General features: G+C 41.9%; 2 protein-coding genes and 1 non-coding gene across 7 annotated transcripts in view; 2 read left to right on the forward strand and 1 right to left on the reverse strand.

Annotated features, from left to right (window-relative positions):
• LOC109857019 overlaps positions 1-26,115 on the forward strand; it is a 49,061-nt gene extending 22,946 nt beyond the window's left edge. Inside the window, exons 2-14 of the mRNA XM_020432864.1 lie at positions 5,631-6,084; positions 6,155-6,245; positions 9,839-9,950; positions 12,606-12,659; positions 13,527-13,586; positions 16,337-16,466; positions 16,698-16,834; positions 21,012-21,523; positions 21,595-21,934; positions 22,055-22,482; positions 24,494-24,852; positions 24,954-25,685; positions 25,779-26,115. Of these exons, the coding sequence (XP_020288453.1) occupies positions 6,189-6,245; positions 9,839-9,950; positions 12,606-12,659; positions 13,527-13,586; positions 16,337-16,466; positions 16,698-16,834; positions 21,012-21,523; positions 21,595-21,934; positions 22,055-22,482; positions 24,494-24,852; positions 24,954-25,685; positions 25,779-26,055 (3,198 nt within the window). The 5' untranslated portion in view covers positions 5,631-6,084; positions 6,155-6,188 and the 3' untranslated portion in view covers positions 26,056-26,115. The remainder of the gene's footprint in view (positions 1-5,630; positions 6,085-6,154; positions 6,246-9,838; positions 9,951-12,605; positions 12,660-13,526; positions 13,587-16,336; positions 16,467-16,697; positions 16,835-21,011; positions 21,524-21,594; positions 21,935-22,054; positions 22,483-24,493; positions 24,853-24,953; positions 25,686-25,778) is intronic.
• On the reverse strand, positions 1,288-4,857 carry LOC109857014 (solute carrier family 25 member 44). 5 transcript variants are annotated; one of them, XM_020432851.1, is made up of 7 exons: positions 4,100-4,215; positions 3,931-3,993; positions 3,665-3,722; positions 3,411-3,572; positions 2,985-3,289; positions 2,712-2,898; positions 1,288-2,635 (listed from the first exon to the last, which is right to left on the reverse strand). In XM_020432851.1, exons 2-7 carry the CDS (start codon positions 3,970-3,972, stop codon positions 2,316-2,318), a joined length of 1,074 nt encoding a protein of 357 aa, XP_020288440.1. In that variant the 5' UTR covers positions 3,973-3,993; positions 4,100-4,215; the 3' UTR covers positions 1,288-2,315. The 5 variants fall into 5 exon arrangements, with proteins under 5 accessions (XP_020288440.1, XP_020288439.1, XP_020288441.1 ...); XM_020432852.1 differs by lacking the exons at positions 3,931-3,993; positions 4,100-4,215 and adding exons at positions 4,517-4,728; positions 4,810-4,857 and having other exon boundaries at positions 1,289-2,635; XM_020432853.1 differs by lacking the exons at positions 3,931-3,993; positions 4,100-4,215 and adding exons at positions 4,517-4,680; positions 4,767-4,831 and having other exon boundaries at positions 1,289-2,635.
• On the forward strand, positions 12,800-12,872 carry Trnak-uuu. Its single transcript has one exon. It is a non-coding gene; the product is annotated as a tRNA-Lys (tRNA).
• Positions 26,116-26,146: the final 31 nt, after the last annotated feature.

The raw sequence follows: 26,146 nt of genomic DNA on the forward strand, positions 1-26,146 counted from the left end.
TGAGAGATAGGAAAAATATCTCGCGCGCTCTTCTAAAAATATATTTAGCAACAAATTCTGCTGACTTTTTTTTTTAATGTGACCACGCGCGTGAAACTTCAAACGCTACATATCGCGATTCAGATTTTCCAATACTCAATATGACAGTTTTTTTAAATTTACGTAAAAATATTTTAAGTATTTAAATATGTCGTAAAACAAACGCGCGTGAAACTTTTGGTCCGCGCATATACATTTTGCCAAAAATTTATTAGAATACAGTTTACAATCGTGCAGGCATCTAGCGAAGATCGACGTGACTCAGATGACAAGCAACACCGTAGATAAGGAAAATGTAGGATGTATAATGCGTTAACAGATCGGTAGATGGCCACACGATTTCACACGCCGCGGACAAAACCGCATTCATTCAAACGCAAGACCACTTGTTGACGTATCGTTCTTACAAGTTTTGCGCATGTATATTCAAATAAAACATTACGAACAACTTTTTTATGATCGCAATGATCGTTTGACAGAGTAGCTAGTAATATAAATTTTTTTTTTTTTTTTTAAATCGCTTCCGATCGAAATAATTTCGCTTTTCAGTTGTTTGATTTACATTGCGACAAAAAAAAACCGAAGAACTTTGATCGAAATCAATTTTTCAAAAAAAAAAAAAAATTTCGTAACAACTACCTTGTGGTACGAGAGTTCATCGTAGCTAGAGATGAAATAATTTGCAAACTTGAATTTAATGGCGCTGCGCGATACAAACTTTTCGCGTGAACGATTTTATTTGCAAGCGACGTGCAATTGTGCAAATTATTACTTTTACACGTACTGTGTAGCTGTGATGCGAAGGCCGTTTCGCACTTGGATTCGATTAATCGCCGACGGGCGTTAACACACCTCGGCCGTGGAGTAATTCATGCATCCTTAGGTAGTCTTCAAGACACGACGCTAGCATAGAAAATCGCAGCGCCAATACGGCGCCTGGTCATTGAGGTGTCAAGATCGATCTACTCCACGATGCATACCAATCAACGCGCATCGTTCACGTTCAGGAACTCGAACGCGCGTTCTGGTCTTTGTTCTATCCCTCTATGTAGATATCCGCGCGCGTTCAATTCCCTCTTTCGCATATTTGCATATCGCGCGAGGTAATTGCAAACCCCGTGTACGCCAAATTGCTCACGCATCGAGCAAATTTCAGTTATACATGTGCACCAATAAAAAAAAAAACTACGCATATAGAATTTATATGCACAAGCGATCTCTTTAGATACATATCTTAAAACGGGAAATAAGCATCTGTACAAAATTCAGCCTAGAAAGTTTATTATTCTTGGTTGTTGTTTCCTCCCGAAGTTTTTGTTTTGCAAGGGATATTTTTTTTTTACTCTGTATACACATGTACAATATATTATGGGGATTATATTAAATACTCTTGAGTGTGTGTGTGTCTTACTTAAACAATAACTTTCTAATAACCGACATTGTATTTCACCGACGTAATATGTTTACAAATTGTTTTCGAACTACGAATCCGCTCAATTCAGATTCAAGCTCTATTCGTATTTTTAAGATGGCCAATAATTATATTTTATACATATATATACATATGCCCGTATTTGACTAGGATCGCATTTTAATTAAAAACATCGTCGTCACGAACAAACGCGTCTACGCGCATGGGACATTCTTCAAATTACGAATAGGGCGTGTTGTATTCTTTTTATCACAGTAACATATCTAACACATGTTACAAAGTTTGTACTCCATGTGACATGTGGCTAAAAATACAAAATGCGCATTATTATTATTATTACATTTATTCGAATACTCACTCGCGTCTAATGGTTGCCACATGTAAATTATTCAAGAGAACCATCGCGATCTATATATAAGTATATATATATATATATATATATATACAATTGTACAAAATCTATGAGATTACGCAACGTGTTAATGTTGCGATGCGCGAGTTTCGGTAATGAGGTAAGATGGCCAACTGTACAATTGTTACTTAATTGTTGCTACTTTTTATTCGTGTGTACAATAATAAAAGGCAAATTGTCTATATGTAAACTTAATGGCATCGCCAAAAAAAAATGATTTTATGAAAAAGTGTAACTTTTTTTTTCTTTTCGTAGAATATTTTATTTATTTATTTATTTATTGTTTTTTTTTTTTTTGATAATCGGATTGTGGCAAGTTGTTCTTTGGTGCGTGAAAGATACAATGTGTGAAAACGGCACTGTCGCGATCATATAAAAAGAACTATTGTTTATATTTGCGCTAAATTAATTGTAATAGTAACTCTTTGAGGCTCACCACCGGATGTAACTCTTGTATTCTTCAGTTATGCTAACTCGCTTGATGGTTTCGTACCCTAAAATTATCGAGAAACTGAAGCAAGCGGATTGTACGAGTCTTGCCGATAGTCCCTTGGTGAACATGTGCAGTCCTTCCTCGATCCATAGTATTCTGAACGCACTCAGCATACTGTCTAACCGTTGCACCTGCAACCTCGCTCTCACAATGTCCAAAGGATTTGTGATAATCGTAGTTGTAAAACCACCCAGTGTGCCCGCTATCGCTTGTATACCCAAGTGAGAGAACCATCCCGGAAGTAGTTTTATAAGCTCGTCTGTTGAGGAAAGATATAAGAAATATAATGTTTTTTTTTTTATCCGCATCTCGATTTAGTAACAAAAAACAACTACCTTGATAAACGGTGTACAGTCCCCACCAAAGAGCGCTGTTAGGTACGTACGCGCACAAAGACGCCACGTAACCTCGATAAAAACCGCGATAACCATCTCTCTGATAAATCAGCTTTATTATATCGGCGGAGATTTGTGCGCGAGTTTTTCCGGGTTCAAGAGTCAGACCTAAAGGATTCATTCCCATCTGAAAATACATTTGATATAAATTTAGATATTTCAAACCAGTTTGCAGAGGCTGAAAAAAAAAACCGTATAGTGAAAATTACTCACTTTATCCACATGTATTCTTCCATGTTTAGTGTTGTTGATACCAAGAACCATTAGATGCTGACTTAGAACGTCAAAAGGAACAACTATCGTTTGTCCGACCAAACTTGCCGCGCCGCCGGCTATTAATGCTTTGACCTTCGAATCAACACGTCCAAGAGATGTGTCACTGAGCAAGTGACGTACACCCTCGTATGTTGATACGTAAAACACTCCGGAAACAATTTGAATGGAACTTATCCAAAATCCTCTGTAAAGGCCAGACACACCTTCCACTTTGTAAATTTTTCTACATGCATCTATCATACCTATAACACATAAAAAGTAATGTGTGTTTAATTTATTTAAGTGACTATTTTTATTACACAAGTGTTATCAAAAATATCACTTTAGAAATCAATTTAAAGATAATCAATTACACATATGTACCATTGTACATGTGATTTTGTCTTTGTACTTGAAGACGAGTTTTGATCACTGTCAGAGGATATAAACAACATCTGACTGAGAATGAGGACAGCATGCTGAGCGGGAAGAATTTGGTCTTGTCCATCATATCCCACTCGATGGTGCGTATGAATGGTGTTGCCTCTACCGCAGACATTTTGCGGATAAACACAAGTATTATATCGCACAGTGACAGATGGATCAACTACAGAGATTTGCAGAGGATTTGGTCTAACCTGATGCCGCATATCTCATCGATATATTATGAGCATTAATGCTCGAAATTAGAGAAACCTATAAACATACACGATTATTTGCACAAAATAGAAAATATAACATTACAACATTTCTAATTTTAAATGCTGAGAAAATTAAATATCGTTGCCTGACGTATATATAAAAGAAATAAATTTTGCAAAGAGGTTTTACTTAAAATGTCTTTCAGATTTGTTTCTAGACTGTTTTGACACAAATACGATTTAAAAAATTAGGTTATCCTAACCTTAAAACAACTCTTAGAATTGCATATATATATCTTATACATTCAAAGTTTGAGATTTTTGTGCTGCAAGTCAAAATCACTTTTGTAACATTGTTTAAAAATACATTCCCATACCAAATTACGTCATACAGTTAATTGCAAAACAGTAAAGTAATATCTTAAAGCTAACCTGCAATTGATAACACGTCACAAAAAATCTACAAAGTTACACAAACTCTTAACGCATTTGTATACAAACTATAAGCACAATCTATATATTAGAGATATTGTTTAAAAGTATACATATTTAACAGAAAATAACAGTGCACATACACAAAAAATTCACTGCTGTCACAATAATTAAAAAAGCTTTTTTTTTTTTGCAAAAGCGTGTATATTACTTCCTAAAATAGAATTGCGCGAAAGAAACTTGATTATTTTTACAATTCTAGTTTCAATAGAACGCGGGACAATACAATTTCTATTATTTATCAATTTGAAATATTAGTTTCTTGCAAAACAAAAACTCAATGCACGTGATATTAACAATCGCGGTTAATACTGCAAGTCATTCGCAAAAAGTTGCTTAAAATTCGTTGACGCTTACAATGATGTAATGTTTGTGAAATCTGAAGAATGTGTTCCAATGGCAAAAAGCCCTCTCCTCGTCGACTTTCTCGCTCTCTGTCAAGAAGAATCTTTAACGTGTCCTTAACATAATGCGGCATGTGTACGTTTCCACGTCACCACGTGTCTCAGATTAAACATTTACTGTATTGCAAATGTAAATTCATTGTCAATTTCAAATTTTCGTCGTCACTACGGTGTTAATTAACAATATTAAGATAGCAAATTACCAGTATACAAACTAATGATAAATGATAAAGTTATCCAACGTACGTATTCTGGAAACTGTGCGAACACTTGTGTGTGTGTGTGCTGTGCGCGCACCTGTCGGTTTGTATCTTCCCGGTGGTGACATCTCCGTAAACAGTTTGCACTCTTACTTACCAACGGACGTACAAAGCGGTTGCGCGTTTGTCGATAAACGATAATATCAAATCTTACATTATCGACCGGGTTCTGTTCAAAAAATAAAATGTACAAAAAGGTTAAACCGCCTTTACTGTTCGCCAGCCTCCGAGAAGTTCGGTGAGTGACGACTGTGTTTTAATTATTTTCTTTTATCTGACAGTAATACAATGAAACATGAATAATTGTTTACAAATGTTCAAAAACCACTTGCTAATATACAATGACGATTTGTATTCAAATTTTTATATCAGTTGGAATATTTTTTTCTTGATTTCGCAAGGAGATAAATTGAAAATGTACATGTAAAGGTTTTTATTTGTGTATCATTTGTCTTCTTGTTGTTGTCAGATGTATATAATTGTAATTTTCTAATTTTTAGATAGACTGTGAAGAATATATATATCACACTTATACAAAATAATATTCTAAATCATTCATTAGAGAAGTTCGTTAGACGTCACGCGGGGTTATGGACACCCATTAAACGTCTAACAGACGTCAAGTTGGCGCGGGCGTAATTAAGCATAATTAATAACGTCGGAAATTAACGGGTTTTTAAGATATGTATAAAATGTATACGTATATTCATTACATAGAATACAAATTGTCCTATAACTTTATCACACAGTCGGCGAATTGCTGAAACTTATATGCCCGCACACTTACTTGAGACTTTATTATTACAGATAAACTCATCTCTCAAGTGCGAGAGTACGAATATCTTGATGGCGATCGAACCGAGAGAATTTAGCGGAACTCGCTACTGAGAAGAAGGCTTAGAGAGCTCGCTCTATCTCTCTTTTACCCTTTCTCTCTCTCTTTCTACCGTAGAGAAGTCGGTGGTGCAGCATCATCCCTATCGTATTGCGAGCATGTGTTACCAATGAATTCCAGACTCCGCCCAGCACCCGTTTGCAGTGGTCGGAAAGGAGGCGAAATACGCGCAGGACTGAAGTCTACGTCACGTTTAGGGGCGTACACCAACGTCGGAGACACAGCCCCCGGCGCAAGCTGCGAGGGTGGCTTTTACCCCTCCGTTTTGCGCCGAGATCATATCACTTGGATTTCAGTGCTATCTTCGATCTTCGTGCCGTAACAACATCGGCAGATCCGAGATCCGCGCGTCGCGCCAATTCGATAGTAAGTTTTTTCTCCAATCGAAATCCTAAGTGGAGTTGTCAGTGACAATTTAGTTTCTCGTACGGAACAGATCGAGAAGAACTCAACGGGAATCTCGTCAAGTTATGATGAATCTTGCCGATCAAGAGGTACCCGCTGCGACGACGGAACTGACAGGCTTAGTGAGTAGTTGAGAAAATTGATCTTTTAACAAGATATTGAGTTTATATATATATATATATTTTTTTTTTCAACCTACGAGGATCTTTTATATCGACATCTCGGCGAATTTATTTTTTGATTTTTTTTTTAATTCTAAAAAGGTAGTTAATATTTTTTTAATAAAAAATTAGCTCTCTAAATTAAGACCTAATTGACAGAGTTAATCGACTTGAACGTACTCGCGAGATAATATTTATTTGAATTCAAAATAAATAAATTAGGTAACGTATACTTTGCTCATTTGGTTTAACACACTTCTCTCGTATTAACCTTTGACCGTAAGCATCAGTATATATCGTCTATCTATTACAAAAGTGTTTAAGACCATTAAACGCTGCCGCGCGTCCCGTTTGATCCGGACATCCGTGTCCGACTTTCACAAGGGAGGGGGAGGGGGAGAGTCGAGCGCCGCGACACAATCGAGTCTTCATCGGGGGTTGGCATTCGAGGTCCGGGTCATCGTGTGTGCACAATGCGGCCACTCAAGAGATGATCGCTCGGTCGGGTGGCGAATTGTCAACGGCACGCGCCTCCACGCTCCGCCGGCTCGTCCCACGGGTACCCACTCCCCTTCTGTGTCCTCTAAACACGTAATTGTCGCCGTTATTCTCTCCCCGCGTGCCGTGCGTGGCGTGCCACCACCGTGACAACACGACACGCGGAATCCGCGGGTGGTCAATGGACGTGTACGATATGTACGAGAGGGGATGATTTGACGGAAAGAGAGAGAGAGAAGGGAGAGAGAGAGACTCGCGAGGAAAACACTTGATTTATGTTTGTTGGTTCTAAAAATCAGCCGACTCTCACACGCGCCGCCACCCTTTTGTGCATCACCGTCGGAGCGACGTTTAACTGACTGCCGGCGCGAGATATAGCATATGTCACCACTCGAGTTTCCCATGATTAGGGGCGACTTCTTCGGTTACGGGGCGTGTGCTGGATCACGAAATGATACCTGCGGCTTGACCGACTTTTTTAATTTTTTTTTAGTCGATATAGTGCCACTACGTATGTTTATAATTGCCTATTGTTACGTCATATTGTTACGTATTTAGTAATTTTATTTTTTGTTAACTTTTATTTAATAACTCACTTTCCATTTGTTAATCAAGTTTATTGTCATATCGAAATTCAGAAGCAAAATAGCAAATGTAAACGTTTTTGATCTTCTTAGCGAGACTTTCGCGATGTATAGAAGGAAGCAATTAGGTGATAAACCTCAGTCAGTGTGACGCGCGCTTTAATCTGAAGATCTCTCTCATATTGTCCCTCTCGCCGGGCATTGTTCACTTTCTGGTGTTCGCCGCTGTCATTGTCTTCGCATCTCGCTAAGGGCAAGAAAGATGTGGCAGGAAAACTTTCTTGTCGAAGAGTAACGAAAGCTCCTTCTGTCTGTAATTGATTAAATTGACTGTTCTTGCCGTTTTCGACACATAATTAGCAGCGGGAACTCTATTGCCTTTTATCTCACACTATATTGCTCAGATAATATATCTATACATAAGTAAAAGTAGAGCAAAAGTGTCTACATGAACAATGTACTTTAACGAGTGGTTTTAATATAATAAACTTTGTTTGTAAATTGGCGAAGAATTTTGAGATGATAAATTCTTCGTTAATTCGAAGCTCTTCAAATTGTATTTAAAATTTTAATTAATCTAAAAAATTTATATTCTTCGTTTAAATTCAGGAAATTTACTTTGATAGAATTTTAATATTTCAAATTTATTGTTAGCTATAAAAAATTACACAAAAGTCACGATGGCTTTCAAATTTGCACAAATAAGGAAAAAAGCGGCTATAAAAAATTTGCAATTATTGATAAAGTCAGTATTTTTTTTTCTGAGAAAAATTTTCTCTTGATTGCAAATTAACTGAAACGTTTGTTCACAAAGTCTTGTTTATTTTGACCACATTTGTTCTTCGTTTTGTACAATATTATCAAAATTATATCTTGTGTCTAAAGTCGTGCTTCTTCCGCGATCCGTCGGACGATCGGCGGAGGGAACGTAATTTCGCGATCACGTGTCGTCTCCGCTCTCGATGACTTTATTATAAACCAAACCGAAGTGCACAATTACTAAGAGGGTGAAGAACGTGAATTGGAGAGGGGGATGCGACCCCGTTGCGAACGGTGGGGCGTTCCCTTCGACTCATCGTGGGTATATCTCGTTTTCACGAGAGATGTACAAACGCGCGCGTGTGTACGAACTCGCGTGTCGAATCCTGTTCCACGTGCATTCATCTAAAACGACATCCGCTGAGAAAGGTCACGTCGCCGTCGGGTCGAGATGTTAAATGGCGCACACGCATTTCCGTGTTTGCGCCGCTCGCTCACGCATCATTACCTGACCAGTTTGCTGGTAAATCCCTGTCCGATAAAAAAAAAAAACAGTTTCTTTCCAGCGAGGATTTAGCGTGTTCGCGTTGAACAATCATTTGAATAATTATAAAAAAATTTTTAAGAAATATCTAACGCTCTAAGAATATATTTGTTATTAATCGAGACATTGTTTTATTTATTTCGACAATTTAATTTTAACTTAAGTTAATGTTAAATAGTTTACAGAGCTTGTTCGCGCTTCGCGAAATATTGAAAAATGTTCTTTGTACTCTGCGGGATGTTTTTTTTTTTTTCTTGCGTCCGTAAATATGTAATTTTTTCGTAAATATGTACACACAGCGGATTGGCAGACGCATTAAACATTTAAGACGGTATTAGTGAGTGTAATTAAAATTTATGTCCAAGCGCGCGCGGCGGGTTTTGCACGCGGATTACGGGTGCCGTGTCATCGCGACGGCTAATTGCGGACGACGATTAATTGCGATCAAAGGAAAATCTCGAGAAGAAATTACGTACAAATAATGGAACTTTGAGCAGCGTTACTCTCTTCGCCGGATGCTCGTTATCAATAAATTTTCTATCAGAATCGTTCACGTTCGTAGATATGTAGGGAATTGTTCGATTTTTTATTTTACCGCAGGTGTTTTTTTTTTTTTTATAACAAACGTAGTTTTTAATTATAAAAATAAATTTTTAAATATACATGTTTTATCTATTTGTTTTTTTTTGCAATATACATATTACGCAAAACATATTGCAACCGCAGTTCGCTCTGTCACACAGTCTTCTCGGTCAGATTTCACGGAGTCAAAGGCAACATCCACGTTATCGAAATTCCCAAAACCGGTAACTGAGTTTACCACTAGATTGCCCCGCAAGGAGGAAACCGTCCAATCGTTCACCGGATGTCTTCCTTGCCGCCTCCCTCACCCTTCTCCCTCTATTTCTCACTGTGTCTTTCGCTCCTATATTGAGAGGCTTCGAGCCTCACAATCACTTTCTGAAATTAATTGCATTCTCTCTTTCGTGAGAGCCGATATTGCGCGATTTGCTTTCGAAAAAAAAATAAAAAATCTCGGTGTGTTGAATACCTGCCAGCCCGGGCTAAATCGTGTGTTTCTTCCCAGAAACGAACATTCGATATTTATCGATATTCCTTCCTATTTCTATATTACTAATTACGTTATTTGTTTCTTTGTCATGTTCCAGCCCGGAAACGGATTTGGTAGACTGCCCGAGCCGCTTCAGACGGTTACCGGGGAATATTGTCCCGGCAGCTATCCGGTGTCTCAGTCTACGAGCAATGAAAAACTGCACACGGGTGAGCGAATGTTTTTTTTTCACTCGAAATTTCAATTGCGCTCTACAGCGCCGTAGTTTTTTAATTAAGTATCGCATTACGAAGGAACGCGCGACGCAAGCGCGGATCAAACACTTCTTCTTACTCCCGCGTGTCGCTTGTTCTTTTTTTTTTTTTTTTTTTTTTTTTCCCGNAAAACAGCAATTTATTTTGACAAAAACAAAAACAAAAGAAAACAATCGCGCACACAGGAGCGACTGCAATTAGATACCAACAACGTATAAACGTGCCGCGTGTCGCTTGTTTTTTTTTTTTTTTTTTTTTTTTTTTTCCCGTGAAAAGAGTATATCCCTAAACTACTTTACGATCTTAACGAGCTTGCGGGGATGTAATCAAGGGAAAAGGTGAGTGACGCGGGGCAAGAAGACCGGTCGATTCTTCGATTCCCCCTGTCGCTCTCGAGCTTTGAAGCTCTTTGATACCGCGTCGCGGCTCTCGGAGACGTCGCGTTTCCATCGGGCGATGCCTTCGATACATCGTGTTGAAGTCGATGTGTAGATCGTCGCGAGCGGGGAACGCACGCACACACAGACACACGCGCGCGCGCACATACATATATATATACAGGGAAAGGGCACGTTTAGGAAACACGTGCGGGGACATGTACCCCGAAACGAAGCGCGCCCGGCGACTGAGGAAGAGGGTGAGACAGGGAGGCTGAGCTATACCCCCCGAAGAGAGCCTGTCACTCGCAGGCAGTCGAGTCGATATCTTTATATAGTCGCATCAACGACGACATTATTTTCCAAAGGTCGCGGCGACGTAGACACGGTTGCGTCGTCGTCGTCGTGAGAGACGTCGCCCGAGAGAACAATCTGCTCCAAGTACTTGCCCAATTACTTGACCCGAAAATGTCTCCCGACCCTGCGCCTGCAGACCTCAAAGAGAAATCTCCGGGCGTTTGGAAATATGCACATTGTAATCAGCGACGTTTATAAGAGGATGCCGGAGCCGCTCGTTGGTTCAATTAGTTTTTTTGTTTTTAGTTGGAGAAGACACAGATTTTCAGGGTTTCTTTTTTTTTAGGAAATAAACTGTGATGACAATAAACGTGTAAATCAAGTCGCAATAAATCATCCGCGAGGTCGAGACATCCATCGGAGACACGACGAGTTAATTCTTATCTCTTCTGTGCGATGATGGTGCTTCCTGTTCCGGACGAGCGTCTTAGCCTTGACCCAGAAATGCGGCGCCAATTCCCCGATACGAAATTCAATAAGTGACGTGTTATCACCGCAAAAGACTCCCCTGGGATGTCTTCGCGGCGTCGAACCCTCCCGTCTTCTCTCGACGGTACCCTTGTCTCGGGGAGAGAGAGTCGCCGAACTACCCCACTGGCGTCTGGCTGCAGTGATTGACACTTTATATCCAGCATTGGCATGCCATGGTGCGAAGGCGCCGCTCTCACTCGGGATGGACCGCCTCTGCCTAACTCAATCACTGCCTATAATGCCGCAATTTCTCTATCATAATCGCGTTACGTCCCCTTCCCCTTCTCTCTCTCTCTCTCTCTCTTTTTTCTCTCTCTTTTTCACACTGGCTCGATCCAGTTTTTCGACGACGATTCAGAAATATTGAAACTCCGCGACGAAAATACCTCTCTGCTCCCCCGTTTCGTTCGTCTTTTTACATCGTGCAGCTGGTGCGGCGCGGCATTGTGACGATCTCGTCTCGGCTCTTCCGAAAATGAACGCGAGAAGGAGCGCGCGCTAAAAGTGTAATTATTAAAGAGAACGATTGAAAAATATCGAGTATCAAATCTCTGGCTTCTTATCTCTCACGTGCGATGGATCTCGTGTCGCGTTTATCGCGTTGCGTTTAGCGACAACCGTGTAATGTTTTTTTTTTTTCATTACAAAATAATAAATCGCAAGTACGTCGCAAAAGAGAGTGCGCAAAGTTAATTCCATTATCGCGCATACAAATGTATATTGTATCTCTTTCTCTCGTCAATTCTCTCTGAATGTTTCTGGCTGAATATACATTTGTTATATATACGTGAGCAATGAGCTGTGGTGTAAGTAGATTCGATTCGCGTCAGACTGGATTCTGCCACGGAACAAAACGAGGTTACCGCCGAGTGGCTACCCATGGCGAATCCTGGAGACCCATTAAACGCGCCACCCCAGTTTTTCACGACGGCATTCTTATGTGGCCATTCACGCTCAAGGGTTTGTTTTTGCTTCTGATTCACTCGCACTGATCGGGTGCGTCGTTTTCTTTTATCCTCTCTCGAAGATTATTTCGCTGATCGCGCGCGTTTCGGGTCATCGATCCGAACGCTCTTTTTTTGTTATTAAAATCGCTTTTCTTTTTCTGTTATTAATCGTATATTAAATCACCAAAAAATATATATATATATATATTTTTTTTAACATCGAACGTATTGAATAAGCGCGCACACACATCAATAATTAATAAAATCATAACGGAAGCTCATCGCGCGTTCTGTCAATTTCTGGCAAATATTACTCGATGCGTACATACAACAAATAAATGTATATTTGTATTTCATCCTGTTTGCTGTTGACTTTTCCTCGCAAATCAATGTGCGCGTCGGTGTTAATTTACGTTATTTTTGAAAAAAAAAAGTAAAATAATCAACTTTGATTGCAGGAAGCGAATTGTACATGCCGCAAGGCTATCGGCAAGAATCTTGGTTGCAAGATGGTGAGTGTTTGACTCTTAATCTTATTGTTATTGCGTCTGACAATAGAATTCGATCGTTTGCGATAACGATAACGTAATTATTGTTCACGTTTGTACAAGTTACACCTGTGTACGTGTTTAAGAGGAGGACCTCCGTAATCGCCCGGATAGCTCAGTCGGTAGAGCATCAGACTTTTAATCTGAGGGTCCAGGGTTCGAGTCCCTGTTCGGGCGGTATTTTTTTTTACTTTTTTTTTTATGTTATTCGCAAGAAAAATAATATTCTCGATAATTTTTTAATTAAAAAAAATTTTTCAAAGAAGTATTTACGTAAGAATTACGTAATAGATCAAGAGACTAATGTGAACGACAAGACCGTTGAGTATTTATTTAGGTGTGTCGTTTGATAAGATCTTTATCGATTTCTTTGAACATGTATTGCATAAAAGTAATAACGGCGTTGAGTTTAATATTGATTAAAAATCAGAACGTTATTAATTGCTATCGTGAGACTCCATCACACACACACACACACACGTACACACACCCTATTGAATTTTAGAATTTAGAGATGTAGTATCAAAATTATCCCTAAGCCGGCAGCGAAGATAATTACGTGCAGCCACGTATTCGTTCGGAACATTAATTTTAATTATCCTCACCCAACTGTGATGTAATACGCGGTGGACGCGTAATGTAACGATCAAAGGAGGGTGATTTTATCGTGAGACGAGAAAATATAGACGCGTTCTTATTAGAAACTTGAATAAAAAAACTTTTGTTTGTAGTTATCCGTTCGTTTTGTGATGCAAAAGTCATTGCGGAAAACATAAGTTTACGTGAATTATTGTAGATACATTTGATATTAATTGTTTCTTTTTTCTACAGGTAGCAGCTCCGAGACCGAAGACAGCGAACAGTACGTGCCCGAGTTTCATCAGATGTCGAGTGAGTGTAATTTTGTTTGTTTTTTTTTTTTTTTTTTTAACGATCTCGTATTATTATTTAAATCACACATCTAATTATAGATTCGCGGAGGAAGGGGAAATATATCGCGTTGTTATAATCGCGTGTCGCGTCGATACTCTCGACGTCTGATAATTCAAGTTGGATAAATAAATCCGGGATTGGAATCCGCAGAACTGGATTGTGAGAGGATGTCAATCTCCGCTGAAATCACCACGAAATCGTGTATATAGCGCGCGCGGAAGTGTTTCGCGCGCGCGCGCGTCGGTTCGGCTCGAAATTGGTTTGGAAAATCTGTTACCTTTCCCCCCTTTTCCTCATCCCCCTTCCCTTACGGGTTACCGTGTTGTCTGAGAAGATCTCTCCGACTCTTCACGAGAGAGAAGACACGACGAATCGCATCTTCTAGACGAGACCGTCGCGCCAGAGCGACCGAAAATAAAGCAAATCGAGTCGCGAGATCTAAAAGCCGCGCGAAACAAAATTTCCACTCTCGCACATGAAAAGCGACATGAGAGCAAGACAAAAAAAAAAAAAAACGGTAATTGAGAATAACAACAAAAAATGATATTGCATCCGTATAACCGAAGTGATATTGAATATCCGTATATATAACCGTCTATTAACAATTTAACGCGCAACTTCCGTCATTGACAGATCAATTAATAACACGTTACACACATATACACCGCACGTGCATATTTAATTAGTCGTCGACACTTTACACGCGCGCTGCGGTTTTCCTGCCGGTTCGGCGATACGTTGTTTTTGCACCTGCGTGCGGGTGTACGGCAGCGGGTGACGATAAATTAATTGCGAAATTTTTAATTTTATCCGTAAAAAAAAATAACACATATATATATATATATCTCGCGCGCTACACATTATCTCGCGCGAATCTCTCGATCTTGCACAGCCGCTCAAAGGCAGGAGGAAGTGTGCGGGGGGTTGGAGAGGAGGGGGCCGCAATATCTCGTCGATGTTCTTTATTAAAAATCAGCGAGAAGTCGCCCGCGGGGCAGAATTCTTTTTTAGCGTAGTATACAGAAACGGCCGAGAGAGGAAAGAATCAACACGGTTCGTCTCCGCTCGTTGCGGCGATCATCGATATCGGATTACGCGAGTAAGCACTTTATATTAAGCCGGCACAGCGCAGCGCGCGCGCGCGCTTTCGCAGCTCTCATCCCGCTTCTTGTTTTTTTTCTTACTTCCGTTAATACCGCGCGCTGCGCTTATTAACATCGGCTATCGATATACTCCCCGCCACTTTGTCGTTTCCGCGACGATTCGTCGCGATAAACGAGAGAGAGAGAGAGAGAGAGGAGACGTACTCCCCTGGTGAGGGAAATGAGCGCCGCGCGTGTATCCGACTTCTCTCTTCGACGAGAAGATATATTATTACGAGATAAATTACCGCGTGGTTTACATTATTCCGCGCGCAAAATTCGCGACGTACATACGATACGTGTAATTCAGCGTGGAAACAGCGTTGAACAAACGTATCGTCGAACATTTCAACCCGGACGGGCAAACACCCAGAGGGAATGATCGAGGGGTGAGGGGGGAACGGAACGGGAGGGAGGGAGGGAAACAGCTAATGTCTATATGCACACTACACACTCACGCACGCGATTCCCAGGCCGCGTATCTTCTCTGTATGTAATATATCATATACGTAACTCTCTCTCTCGCGACGTATTTAAAATGATATATGCGCCCGTGTATATCCTCGCGCAGAGTTGATTTTTATATTAAAAAAAGAAATAAAAAAATCATCAGAATATAACTACATATATATATATACGCGCGCAATATATCGACGTCTTTATTTAGACTTCATTCGGGGAGAAAGTTTGTCGAGAAGAGGATAACAATATGATGTAACATTACATCGAGAAAGATGCGGATATATAGATATATGTGCCTGTCACGCAAAATTAAAATATTCTTGAATGTTTAGATGACAAGCGTCTAAATACACGTAAAATCTTTTTATTTATACACGCACGTGTTTATTTTACATATTTTTGTTACAAATGTGGTTGTGTGAGCTCCGAAGATAAAAATATCGCGCGAATTTGTGTCTTCGTCGATTTCTTCATTTTTTTTTTCTTTTTTTTTTTCCGGTCAATACGTACACACAAGATATACATGAAATTGTCGAGAGTAATTATTGTACGGGATCTCTCGCGACGCGATACGCCGAGGATAATCCAATCTACGATGGCGCGGCGCGTTGTTCGGACGCTTCTTCCTATCGGTAAACTTCTCCAATGTTTACAAATACAATTATTGCCGGAGGCTTGTGACTTACGCTTCCCACGGGCTCCGAGGAGAGAGTCTGTTTGATTTATCGGGGGCGCAGCCCTCGCCCTCGCGAAATCGTCGGCACCCCATTAGACCCCACCTTCCCTCTCACGTGTCGTTGCAGCGATGCGTCTTCACTTCCGGGACGACACGCGCCCTTATGTCCTGTGGCGCCCCGCCGTTCTTTTCGGCTATGAATCGCCCGAAGAAAACGATGCGCGCGCGCGCATACACGCACTCGATAAAACGTTAACGATATGCGGCAAATAAGGGAGGCCTCGCAAAGAAACAGTCGTAAAAGTCATTCACGAATCTCCGAGCATTAACATTATAATGAAAACGAAAAAAAAAGACAGTATGTGCAGGCGCACAAAAGGAATCAATGACTCGTAACTTACGTATAATTGTTTTTGCTTTTTCGTCAGATGCGAATGTGAAACAGGAATCGAGCAATTGCACGAGAAATGGCGACAGCGGTAATTACCATCCCCAGTATCAATCTTCCGTCGCGCAAAACGGTGATTTTCTCGAGCTCAGCTCGGAACGTTGCTTTGGGTAAGTTCGAGAGAAAGAGAGAGAGAGAGAGAAAAAAATCAATCTAGCAGAAGTCGAATTTTTTTTCTTTTACGAGATTGCAAAAATATGCATGCGATTTAGAGATTGAGTTTGCGTGAGATTGAGTTTGCGCCAAAAAAAAAAAGGGAAAAACTTGCGTTACACGGACTCGAGAGCAATTCGCGCGAATTCTCTTTGGCAAATTGATAAAATCTTGCGTATTATTTGCAGAGATCGCAAGATAAACGCGGCGAGTAAAAACACGTCGAAGGACGTCGCCGTGAAGGAAGAACCGGCGGATCGAAGCTACGTGGAACCGCTTCCCGTTACGAACATATCATCCGCAACGTCTCAGGACACGCAGAACGGTAAGAATGAGCAACGTCGTTTGTTCGTCGGGAAAAAGGGGAGGGGAGATACATTAAATTGCGTCCGATATAGATTTTGCGATCGACATATAAAAAACGGCCGTGACTTCTATTTCCATTGGAAAAAAAAAAAAAAATCCACGCCGTGACAAATCTCCGCACAAAAAGGATCCACGTGGCGCCGTTTCACCCCCCTCATGAAATCCATAAATAATCGGGGAGAGAGGGTACCGCTGCTTGTCCATTAATCGAGCCGACTTCCGATTAGCCCTTTGAGGGTCTCGTAGTTACATCTAGGATAATAGTCAGTCCGCGCCGTTCTTAATTGCGTCGCTCGTGTCAACTCGCCGCTATCGTCGAGCTGTTTATGGCAACAATAAACACATTCCCAATGACAAATAAATCATCGCAACGAGTATTTACACGCAAGTGTTTGCAAATGATACATTGTGCATCAATGTGATAAGAAAAAAAAGTTCAAATCTGCGAGCAAAAATTAATAATAAATGCAAAGCGCAATTTTTTTTCTACGTAACACATGATATATTTGACGATATTTTTTTATCATGTTTTTATCGACGACATCTTGAACGCGGAGAAGAAGGATTTTTTGTTCCGAACGATATATCGAGAGCACGCAAGAGCACACGCTGATGCGCGGATAAAATCAAAAAAAACATTTCCCGTGCTTGCTGAAGAGAGAGAGAGAGAGACTCGTCGAGATGATGCGCGCTGGACTTGATCATGCGTGACGGAGCATGCGTAATTGAATAATTAAACGATGCTTTTAAGTCGAGAGGAATGGCGAGCGTCTTGTAGATTTCAACAATAGCTACCGAAAGTACGCGAGACTAAATCTCCAGGGAAAAACGTAAGTCAAAAGCTCTTGTATATATATGTATGTATATATATATATATATATATATATATACACGCGATTCGTACTTTAGCGCGCAAAAGAGAGATTTTCATTTGCGCGATTAATAATTAACCTTCTTCGCGTCAGCCGTACGAAAATTTCTTTTCGCAAAGACGAATATAATTCACAGATCGTCGCGAGCAATATTTTAACAACCGATACAACCGACTTCGTTTCAATCGAATTGCTCATTATCTAATAGACTGGCGAAGCAAAGGCGCGAGGACACGCGCTGTATCTCTCCCCGCGTTGTCCCCCTCTCATTCCCGAGTCTCCGCAAAAGATATCGAGTCAGCGCGCGAGGGGTTGCAACCTCATGCTTTGTAATCAGACCGATTAGTCTTCCTTTATTCACGCACACGGGGCACGCGTATATACACGCCGAATCCTTTAGGAACTCTCGGTTACGCTGTATCCACGGCTCGACACTGTATACGCGATATACTATACCTACCCGCCGACTACCAAGTCACCTGGGATTATGCTCATGCTCTCCTCTTCGCGTAATACTCCCTACCATTAAGCCGTTTTAATTATTTACACGTAGTTTAGGTTAATAATAGGATACATTCCCTATTGCGCCTCTCCCCGCTCGTATCGATATCCCGCAATCTACTTACGATCATCCGATATTGTTTTGAAAGGGAAAAATCGTGTTTTTCCTCGCCCCCTCCCAGTGTGTTCGTTGAACACTTCGGCATCCTTTTATTCTGAAGAGCGAATATATATGCAATGTCGGCACGAGTTGGAGATGATTCGTTGTTGTAGGTGTTTTGTTGTGTAAAAACAATATTTCAACGGTGGAAATATACACAGTCGAAAATTGTTCGGAGAAAACTCGGTGAAATTATCTCGTTTAGAAAAGAAAAACAAACAATTCAGAGAGAGAGAGAGAGTGATACGCGACGAGCGGAATAGTAATAACCAGTTAATGGATACCGATTGGTTCCCACAGTTCCACTAATTAATACGAGCAGAGGATTACGCGGATTACACAGAACGCCGATGGTCTGTTCTGTTGGACAGCCAACGGAGTCGCTCGTCCGTGTGTTTTGTTATATTGGCGCGCGAAAAAAAAAACTGTTGCCGAGAATTGCCGCAGTTCGCGTTTAGATTTATGTAATCTTCGATTCGCGTTTGCGTCACACACATTCCACGGTGACGAAACAAATGCACGCGCGACTAGTGTAAAAAAAAAAAAAGACAAAAAAAACAGAGATAGACCTGTTTCCTGTTCGCACGGGAAAGGACAAGACGCGGGCTCGTCAGATTTTCGCCGTTCGTCAGGTGGAAAATAGAGTTTGCATTATTAAACGGAGCACTATGCCGGAATGCGGGGGATTAGCGAGGGCAGAAGAGAGGAGAAAAAGCGAGATATAGAGAGAGAGAGAGAGAAAGAGAAAGAGGACACACGGAAAAGGGAGGAAGAACCAGAGCGGCACAACGCGAGTCTCTCTCCTCGTCTGAGAGTGGACGAGAGTGGAAGCCATCCTCTTTTCCGTTAGACGAGCCCACCCCGCCGCGACCCGTGTGTTCCGCCGCCGCCCTCTGCGTCCAGTCCAGAATTCACAACCCTTCCTCCCGTACCACCCTCGGTGGTGGTACATCGCCACCGGTTTCATCAGCTCGCGATTAATTTTAATCTAAAACCACCCGCAAAGCCTCTGGCCCGCGCGCTCGCTCGCTCGCTCGCTCGCAGGCCGAGGTCAACCCCTTTCGCCACTCCCGTCCCTGCGCCGTTCTCTCCGAGAGAGAGATAGAGAGAGAGAGAGAGTGCCAGATTGGTCCAAAGCTTTCAAGCTCCCTTCCGATTTCTCGTCCGAGAATCCGACGAACTAACGTTCGTTGAAACGCGGCCAGGTGAAGCGCGAAACAAGATACAAATAATAACGGTTAACCATCGAGATTGCTCTTCTGAACAACCTTCGTTTTTTGGAATATAACATAAAACATTCTAGTTTACCAAAAAAAAAAACAGTAAGCATCTCGCTAAACAGAGCGCACTTGACACACACATTAATCTGCAGCAACTCTTTAAAAGTCTCTTCACCTCGCAATTTCTTTTCTCCCGTTTTCGGAGAGGAATAAACTCGACAAATATTTTTTTTACACGGTCCATCGCATGTACATTTAATATTGTCTCTCTTTTGTTTTTCTTTTTAGACACAACTCTCAATCTCTCGCGTGCTCTCTCTGTTTTCTCGAAGAGAGATATATAATCCCGGCAAATCGTCCGTCATCATGTCCCTTGCGCTGCATCGGCCGCGCCGGAAAGAGTTTCGCTTCCTCGAATTTCGGCGCTTCCGCGATACAACGCTCGTTTTTCCTTCTCTTTATTTTCTCATGGATGCATCACGACGTCGCATCATCAAGCGGCGCAACGTTTATCGGGGCGCGCAAGCCAGATCCGAAGCGTATGCACGCGCACACACATCGACGCGTATGTATGTAGCCGCGCTGCGCGGTGGCTTCTTCAATTTTTCAATATTCCCCGTACGCGACTTGGAGCGTAACCGGATTACGGCCCGAGAATGGCTCTTTCGATACCGCGACGTTGACGGGGAACGGGCGGCGACGCTCGAAGAGAAAGAGAGTGGGAGAAGAGCACGAGAAAGAGAGAGAGAGAGACGAACGCGGCTCGATTAATATACATATCGCGCGAGCTCTCGGCTTTCGATATTTCAGGGGGGCAACCATCGCATCTCGCGTACTATCCGCGGGCGGGCTCGCCAGCCAGCCCCCGGTGGGCTTTGAATATCCACCAATTTCCTGCTGATATTTGTGTGACGAGAGCGCTTCAACCGGCCCGGCGCGTGAGTGCAATCGGTAATACGGAACGCGCTTTTTGTCCTCTCTAAGAATTTTTTTTTTTCCCTCTTTCTACCGCTCTTCTCTTGGTTTTCTCTCTCGCTTTCGTCTCGCATCGGTGCGGTAAAACGCCCGATGGATAAAACCGACGTTTTTTTTTCTTTCACGACGCCTTCCAGACTTACGCGCACAGAAATGAAGAATTTTTAAGAATATCTTTGCAATCTTTTTTGTTACGTCATCAATTTATTCCTGCGGAAAATTGTTTCTTCAGAATTTAGATATGTGTACGTATCGTAAGACGTTGCGCGCGTGTAACGTCACGAACGAAAACATTTTTAGTTATTCAGACAATATTGTACAAGTTTTTTAATTTAGATGTTTGGTGAATTATAAAGTGGATCCTGGGAGGAGGAAAGAAGAGAAAAGAAATTTAATTTTCTCTTGCAGCAAGCAATTTGCTCTATCAACAACGGCAACAACAGTACGGAAACGTAACGAGGGATCATCCTAGAGGATCTTCGCCGCCCTCCAGCCGTCCGGCCAGCGCTTCCTCCTCGACTTCTCATCAATGGCAATCGAGCTTCTCTTCCGAGACCTTTCTGCCGCGACAGGAAAATTGGAATTCCGAGGCTTACGCGAAACGGAGCGTCACGCCGACCTGGACGGAACTCGGCACGCAGCTCGATCCTCGAAACTCCACCTGGGACAGGCAGAACGGTTGTTATCAGAAAAAAGGCTCGCCTATTTCAACTTGGAATTCGGATCACATCGGCAAAAGGCCGTCGTCGGCGACCGGCATGTCAGCCTGGAGCGACGTTGCTGTCGGTTATCAGCAACAACGACGCGGCTCTTTGCAGTTGTGGCAATTCCTCGTAGCGCTGCTCGATGATCCCGCGAACGCTCCCTGCATCGCTTGGACCGGCCGAGGGATGGAGTTCAAGCTGATCGAACCGGAAGAGGTTTGTTGATTAAAAAACCTCTCTTTTGCAAAATATCCAACGTAACGTATAAGTTTCCTGTTTGTTTGCAGGTGGCGCGCAGATGGGGCGTGCAAAAGAACAGACCGGCCATGAATTACGACAAGTTGAGCCGCTCGTTGAGATATTACTACGAGAAAGGCATAATGCAAAAGGTCGCCGGCGAGCGATACGTTTACAAGTTCGTCTGCGATCCGGACGCGCTCTTCAACATGGCGTACGGTACCGGCGCGGCTTCGGGACTTACCGGAGAGGTTTCAAGTAGTATGGTGCGAAATCACGCGGCGTCCGGGAAAGGAGGAACGGGCGGTAACGAGGTTCCCGATTTGATGAAACATTCAGCCACTGGGTACAGCGACGCGGTTTTTGCCATGTACTCGAATACCGCCGCAGGTTAGACTTCGTTCAACGTTGATTGCTTCGTGTATTAAAAAAATGATATTTAAATCACTGCGTTATTTCGAGATGCACAAAACCAGGAAATGTTTTTTTTTTTTTTTTTTTTTTTTACAGTGTACGGTCCTTCCAGTCTTCATCATTTGCATCAATACCTCGGCGCTAACGAAAGTTTCAAAACACCACCGAGCAGATACCATTCCCACTATCCTCATCAATACGGTAGCAATCATCATCATCATCATCACCACCCGCCTGCGAGCTATACGGACACCTTTTTGAACTATAGTCGATTGTCGTCGCACGAGACCGCTATTGACTCGAAGGTGCAAGAACCACCGCCGAGAGACTCGTACCATACCCAGGAAACGGAGAATACCGGCGGCAGAGACCGGGACGTCTCGTCGATATCCTACGAGAGCGTGCAGAGATCGCAATTACCGGCTACATCGGCGTCCGCGCAATCCTCGTCGTTACTTGACAACACGACGACGAGCTCCAAAATCGAACAAGCGCCGTACACGTGTCTGGGTGTCGGGAGCTGCGTTTGTTAAACGGAATGTGATGAAAAGTTTGTTATTTGCATAATATATTCTCGACGAAAGAAAAATTATCCTGTCGGTCTGACGCGATCCGCGATTAATTAATAGCAGCGATTAAAAAGAGAATCGTGATTTCAAAGAAAACAAAACAAAAAAATCTTGTGGATTTACATCTTGTAAATATAGCATGTATTTATTTTTGCGCACCAAATTATCGTTCAGAGATGGACTAATAAAATTTTTGTTTCACGAATCTCTCTCCCACAATTCGCGTCGAATTACAATTATCTCCGATCGTTAATGCGTGCGCGCGTGTCTAGAATAGTTTTATCTCGCGGTTGTAATTTATTTTATAAATATATATATATATATACATATATATATATTAAATAAATCTCTTTATGAAAATAGTACAATTACATTCAAAAATATTAAATTACGAGTCTTATTTACCGCTTCAACTTCTATTATAGTACGTGTGCACAATTCACGAAGCATAAATTTAATATAGTAACGAACACTTATAAAGATTAAATGTAAACGCGCGATGTGCGAAACGTGATTTGTTGTTTAACCGAAGTTCGCTTTGTTATTACTTTATCGGAAAACAACATTGCCCTTAATAAAAGAGTAAGGAGCGTTAAAAATAATACGCGAGTCTGCGGGGATCAAGGGAGAGAAAATGAGAAAAAATTTATCCCAAAAAAATCAAACAAACAAATAACTTACAGGACTGGGATCATACTTTTCACGGACTCTTCGCAATATATGACGCAAGATCTGTGATCGCGCGTGTATTTCGGGCTCTGACATTATATATGAATCGACCGTGTTTATATCGGTCTCTTGCTTTCCCTCACTCACATAGCCGATCCGTCCTTCCTTAGCACGCGTCGAAGTTACACCGACAAGTATAAACCGGTGACTCAAGCCGGCTTGTCGGTCCTGAAATGCGCTTCGCGCATTGCAAAAAAGTTTTAAGCGATACGTTTTCACGAGTGGAAGCAACAATATCCGGGAGTGATAACGCGAGCATTCGAGTGATAAGTGCATAATTAAGATATTGCTGTGCCAACATAGTTAGCGACGAAGTTCTCTAGATTGGTAAGTGTTTGCTTTTGACTTTATCTGCGTTTTTTTGTTATTTCAGCATTTTTTGTCAATAGGAAAAAAATATAAATTGTACGTTTCAAAGAGTTTAATATACAATTAAAGGGACAATGTTATTAAACACCAAAAAAAAAAAAACAAAATTTCCGTTTCTTTTGAAAACAAAATCTTTGTTTCTTTTTCTTCAAAAGTTTAATAATCGATTTGAAAAAAAAAACACGGTTTAAGAAAAATGTTTAAGCAGCGCGCTGAGAGAATGTTACGACAGCTGTCAAATATAACGATTAACTCATTGTCTAGTCGGTAAGCGTGTTTCTGTTCTACGTGCGTAGCCTTCTCGATCTCTGCGATCTACGTCAAAGATAAAATTTGCACGTATGTAATTTGTTTTCTCATTAGACGACCTCCGCGACGTTTCCGCGATTGGCATCTTCTTCTAATCGAAGCTTTCCGAATTGATTGCTCCGCGCGCAATATTATCACTTTCCTGCAACTAATTTTTAGCGATGATTTGGAACGCGCGATTTATCATTTCCATCGTTCTTGAATTGAATTCGCACACGGTTGCAACCGGAAGCGATCGAGCAATTAGCGACTGATAACGCGCGTAATAACGTTATTGATTGCAAAATTACTCGCGCGATTATTGAACACGCGTATGCGAGCGGTGTGATTGCGTTACCGGCTCCAAACTCCATTCGCGTGTAATTTTGGAAATTGACGAAAAAAACTGTGTCAACGGCAGGGGAAAATGTTTGTTACGAGTATTTTTCTACGTGATAAGTCTGACATCGCAAATTTTGAAATTGGAAAAATTGTAATTTGCACGGCGCAGATTAGACAACAGAGATACGCATAGAATATAAAAATTGGAAAATATTGAAGATTGTTGGTCTTTTAACAGACGAACAAAATGATGAAGACAAGATCGACGGAACAACAAGAGGAGGGAGGAGGAATGGGTTTCAAGGACAAGCAGAAAGCGTTAGACACGCTGAAGTCTCTGGACGGTCGTGACATCAGTTATCAGTATCACGTTATCACGAGTTTCGTCAGCCGTGCGAAAAGAACGTTGCAAATCACGCGGGACGAGGAAAAATTGGCGAATCTGCGGGACGCGCTGAAGATATTCGAAGACTGGTTGACGAAATACAAGGAGAACAATCGGGGAAAGGAGAATCTCGCGTATCTGCCGATCGAAACGATCAAGGCTTACCGCAGCCTCGCGAAGAAGTACGACGTGTGGGACGACGAGTTTTTCAAGTAAGATTATAATACAGAACGTTCGCGTTTGTTTTTTTTTCAACATCGATGACTCGAGGACTCGCGCGTCCGATACTGATATCGATTTTTGTTTGTTCAAGGGCGTACAAGGGTGAGAAGGGCGACTACAAGGGACTGCGCGCCGCGAAAGTAGTCGACGGAGACGTCACGTGGGACATTGAGAGAAACAGACGCTTGAAGAAGATCATCAGCAAGATTAAGGAAGAGCACATCCAGTGGTACGAGACAGACGTGGGCGATTTTCGTGGATTACCGACGAAGGAGCACACGCAGTGCATCGTGCTCGCGTACAGTCCCGATTCCACGAAATTGAAGAAACTCGCGAGTCAAGTGCGCGAAAAATTCGGGGAGGATGATGACGACGAGATGGACGTCGAGGAGGAACGAAGAGGCAGCAAGAGAGGCCGCGATAGTGCGTCATCGAGCGACAGCGACAGCGAGCCGGAAAAGAAGCAGGCGAAACGTTCGCCGGAAAATGTGGAAAACGAACAGAAAGAGGAGAGCGGATTGGGCTTCAAGAACAGAGAAAAGGCCTTGCTGAGCATCAAGTATCTGGAGGGTAGAGACGTGACTTATCAGTTTCACACGATCAGCGGTCTGGTGAAACGAGCCGAAAGAGTGATATCGTGCACGAAGGATAAGCAGAAGATCGATAACATGAAGGAAGCGGTGAAGATCTTTGAGAATTGGATCACGGACTACAATGTGAACGGTCGATCGAAGGAAAACTTTAATTATCTGCCGATCGATATTGTGCGGGCGTTCAAGCCACTGGCCGAGAGATACGATCTCGAAGACAACGGATTTCTCAAGTAAATCTTTATTATAGTCGATAAACTGACGTATGACACAAAGCAGATAAATTTAAGATCGTATATTCCTTTTGTTTATTTGCGACTTTACAGGGTCTACGAAGATGCAAACGGCGACTACAAAAAACTTCGATCCGTTCGAGTCCCGGATTCGGATGTCACCTGGGACATAAAGCGAAACGAGCAACTACGGGAGTTGGTGAATCGCATAAAAGAAAAGCACATTCAGTGGTTCGACACTGACGTCGAATTTCGGGGTTTACCTACCGCGGAACACACGCGATGCATCATGTGGGGTTTCAGCCACGATGTCGCGAAGTTGAAGAAACTCGCGCCCACTCTGAGCGAAAAGCTTCATCCTGCTGACTAAAAAAAAAAATGTCACTTTGCTTTCTGAATCGGTGTTGAAACATTGTCGAATTGGAAAAGCCAACGTCTCAACAAATGCAACGAAAAGAATA

This window comes from Pseudomyrmex gracilis, unplaced genomic scaffold (genome assembly GCF_002006095.1).
Source record: "Pseudomyrmex gracilis isolate BER0280 unplaced genomic scaffold, ASM200609v1 scaffold_139, whole genome shotgun sequence".
NCBI lineage: Eukaryota > Metazoa > Arthropoda > Insecta > Hymenoptera > Formicidae > Pseudomyrmex > Pseudomyrmex gracilis.

Bases quoted from the DNA above. Each gene is read 5' to 3' on its own strand.
- LOC109857014 (XM_020432851.1), bottom strand. From the start codon at position 3,972: ATGTATAAGATATATATATGCAATTCTAAGAGTTGTTTTAAG. The intron at 3,723-3,930 runs GTTAGGATAACC...GTATGTTTATAG, and splicing joins ATTCTAAGAGTTGTTTTAAG to GTTTCTCTAATTTCGAGCAT. The intron at 3,573-3,664 runs GTTAGACCAAAT...TGTCTGCGGTAG, and splicing joins GATGAGATATGCGGCATCAG to AGGCAACACCATTCATACGC.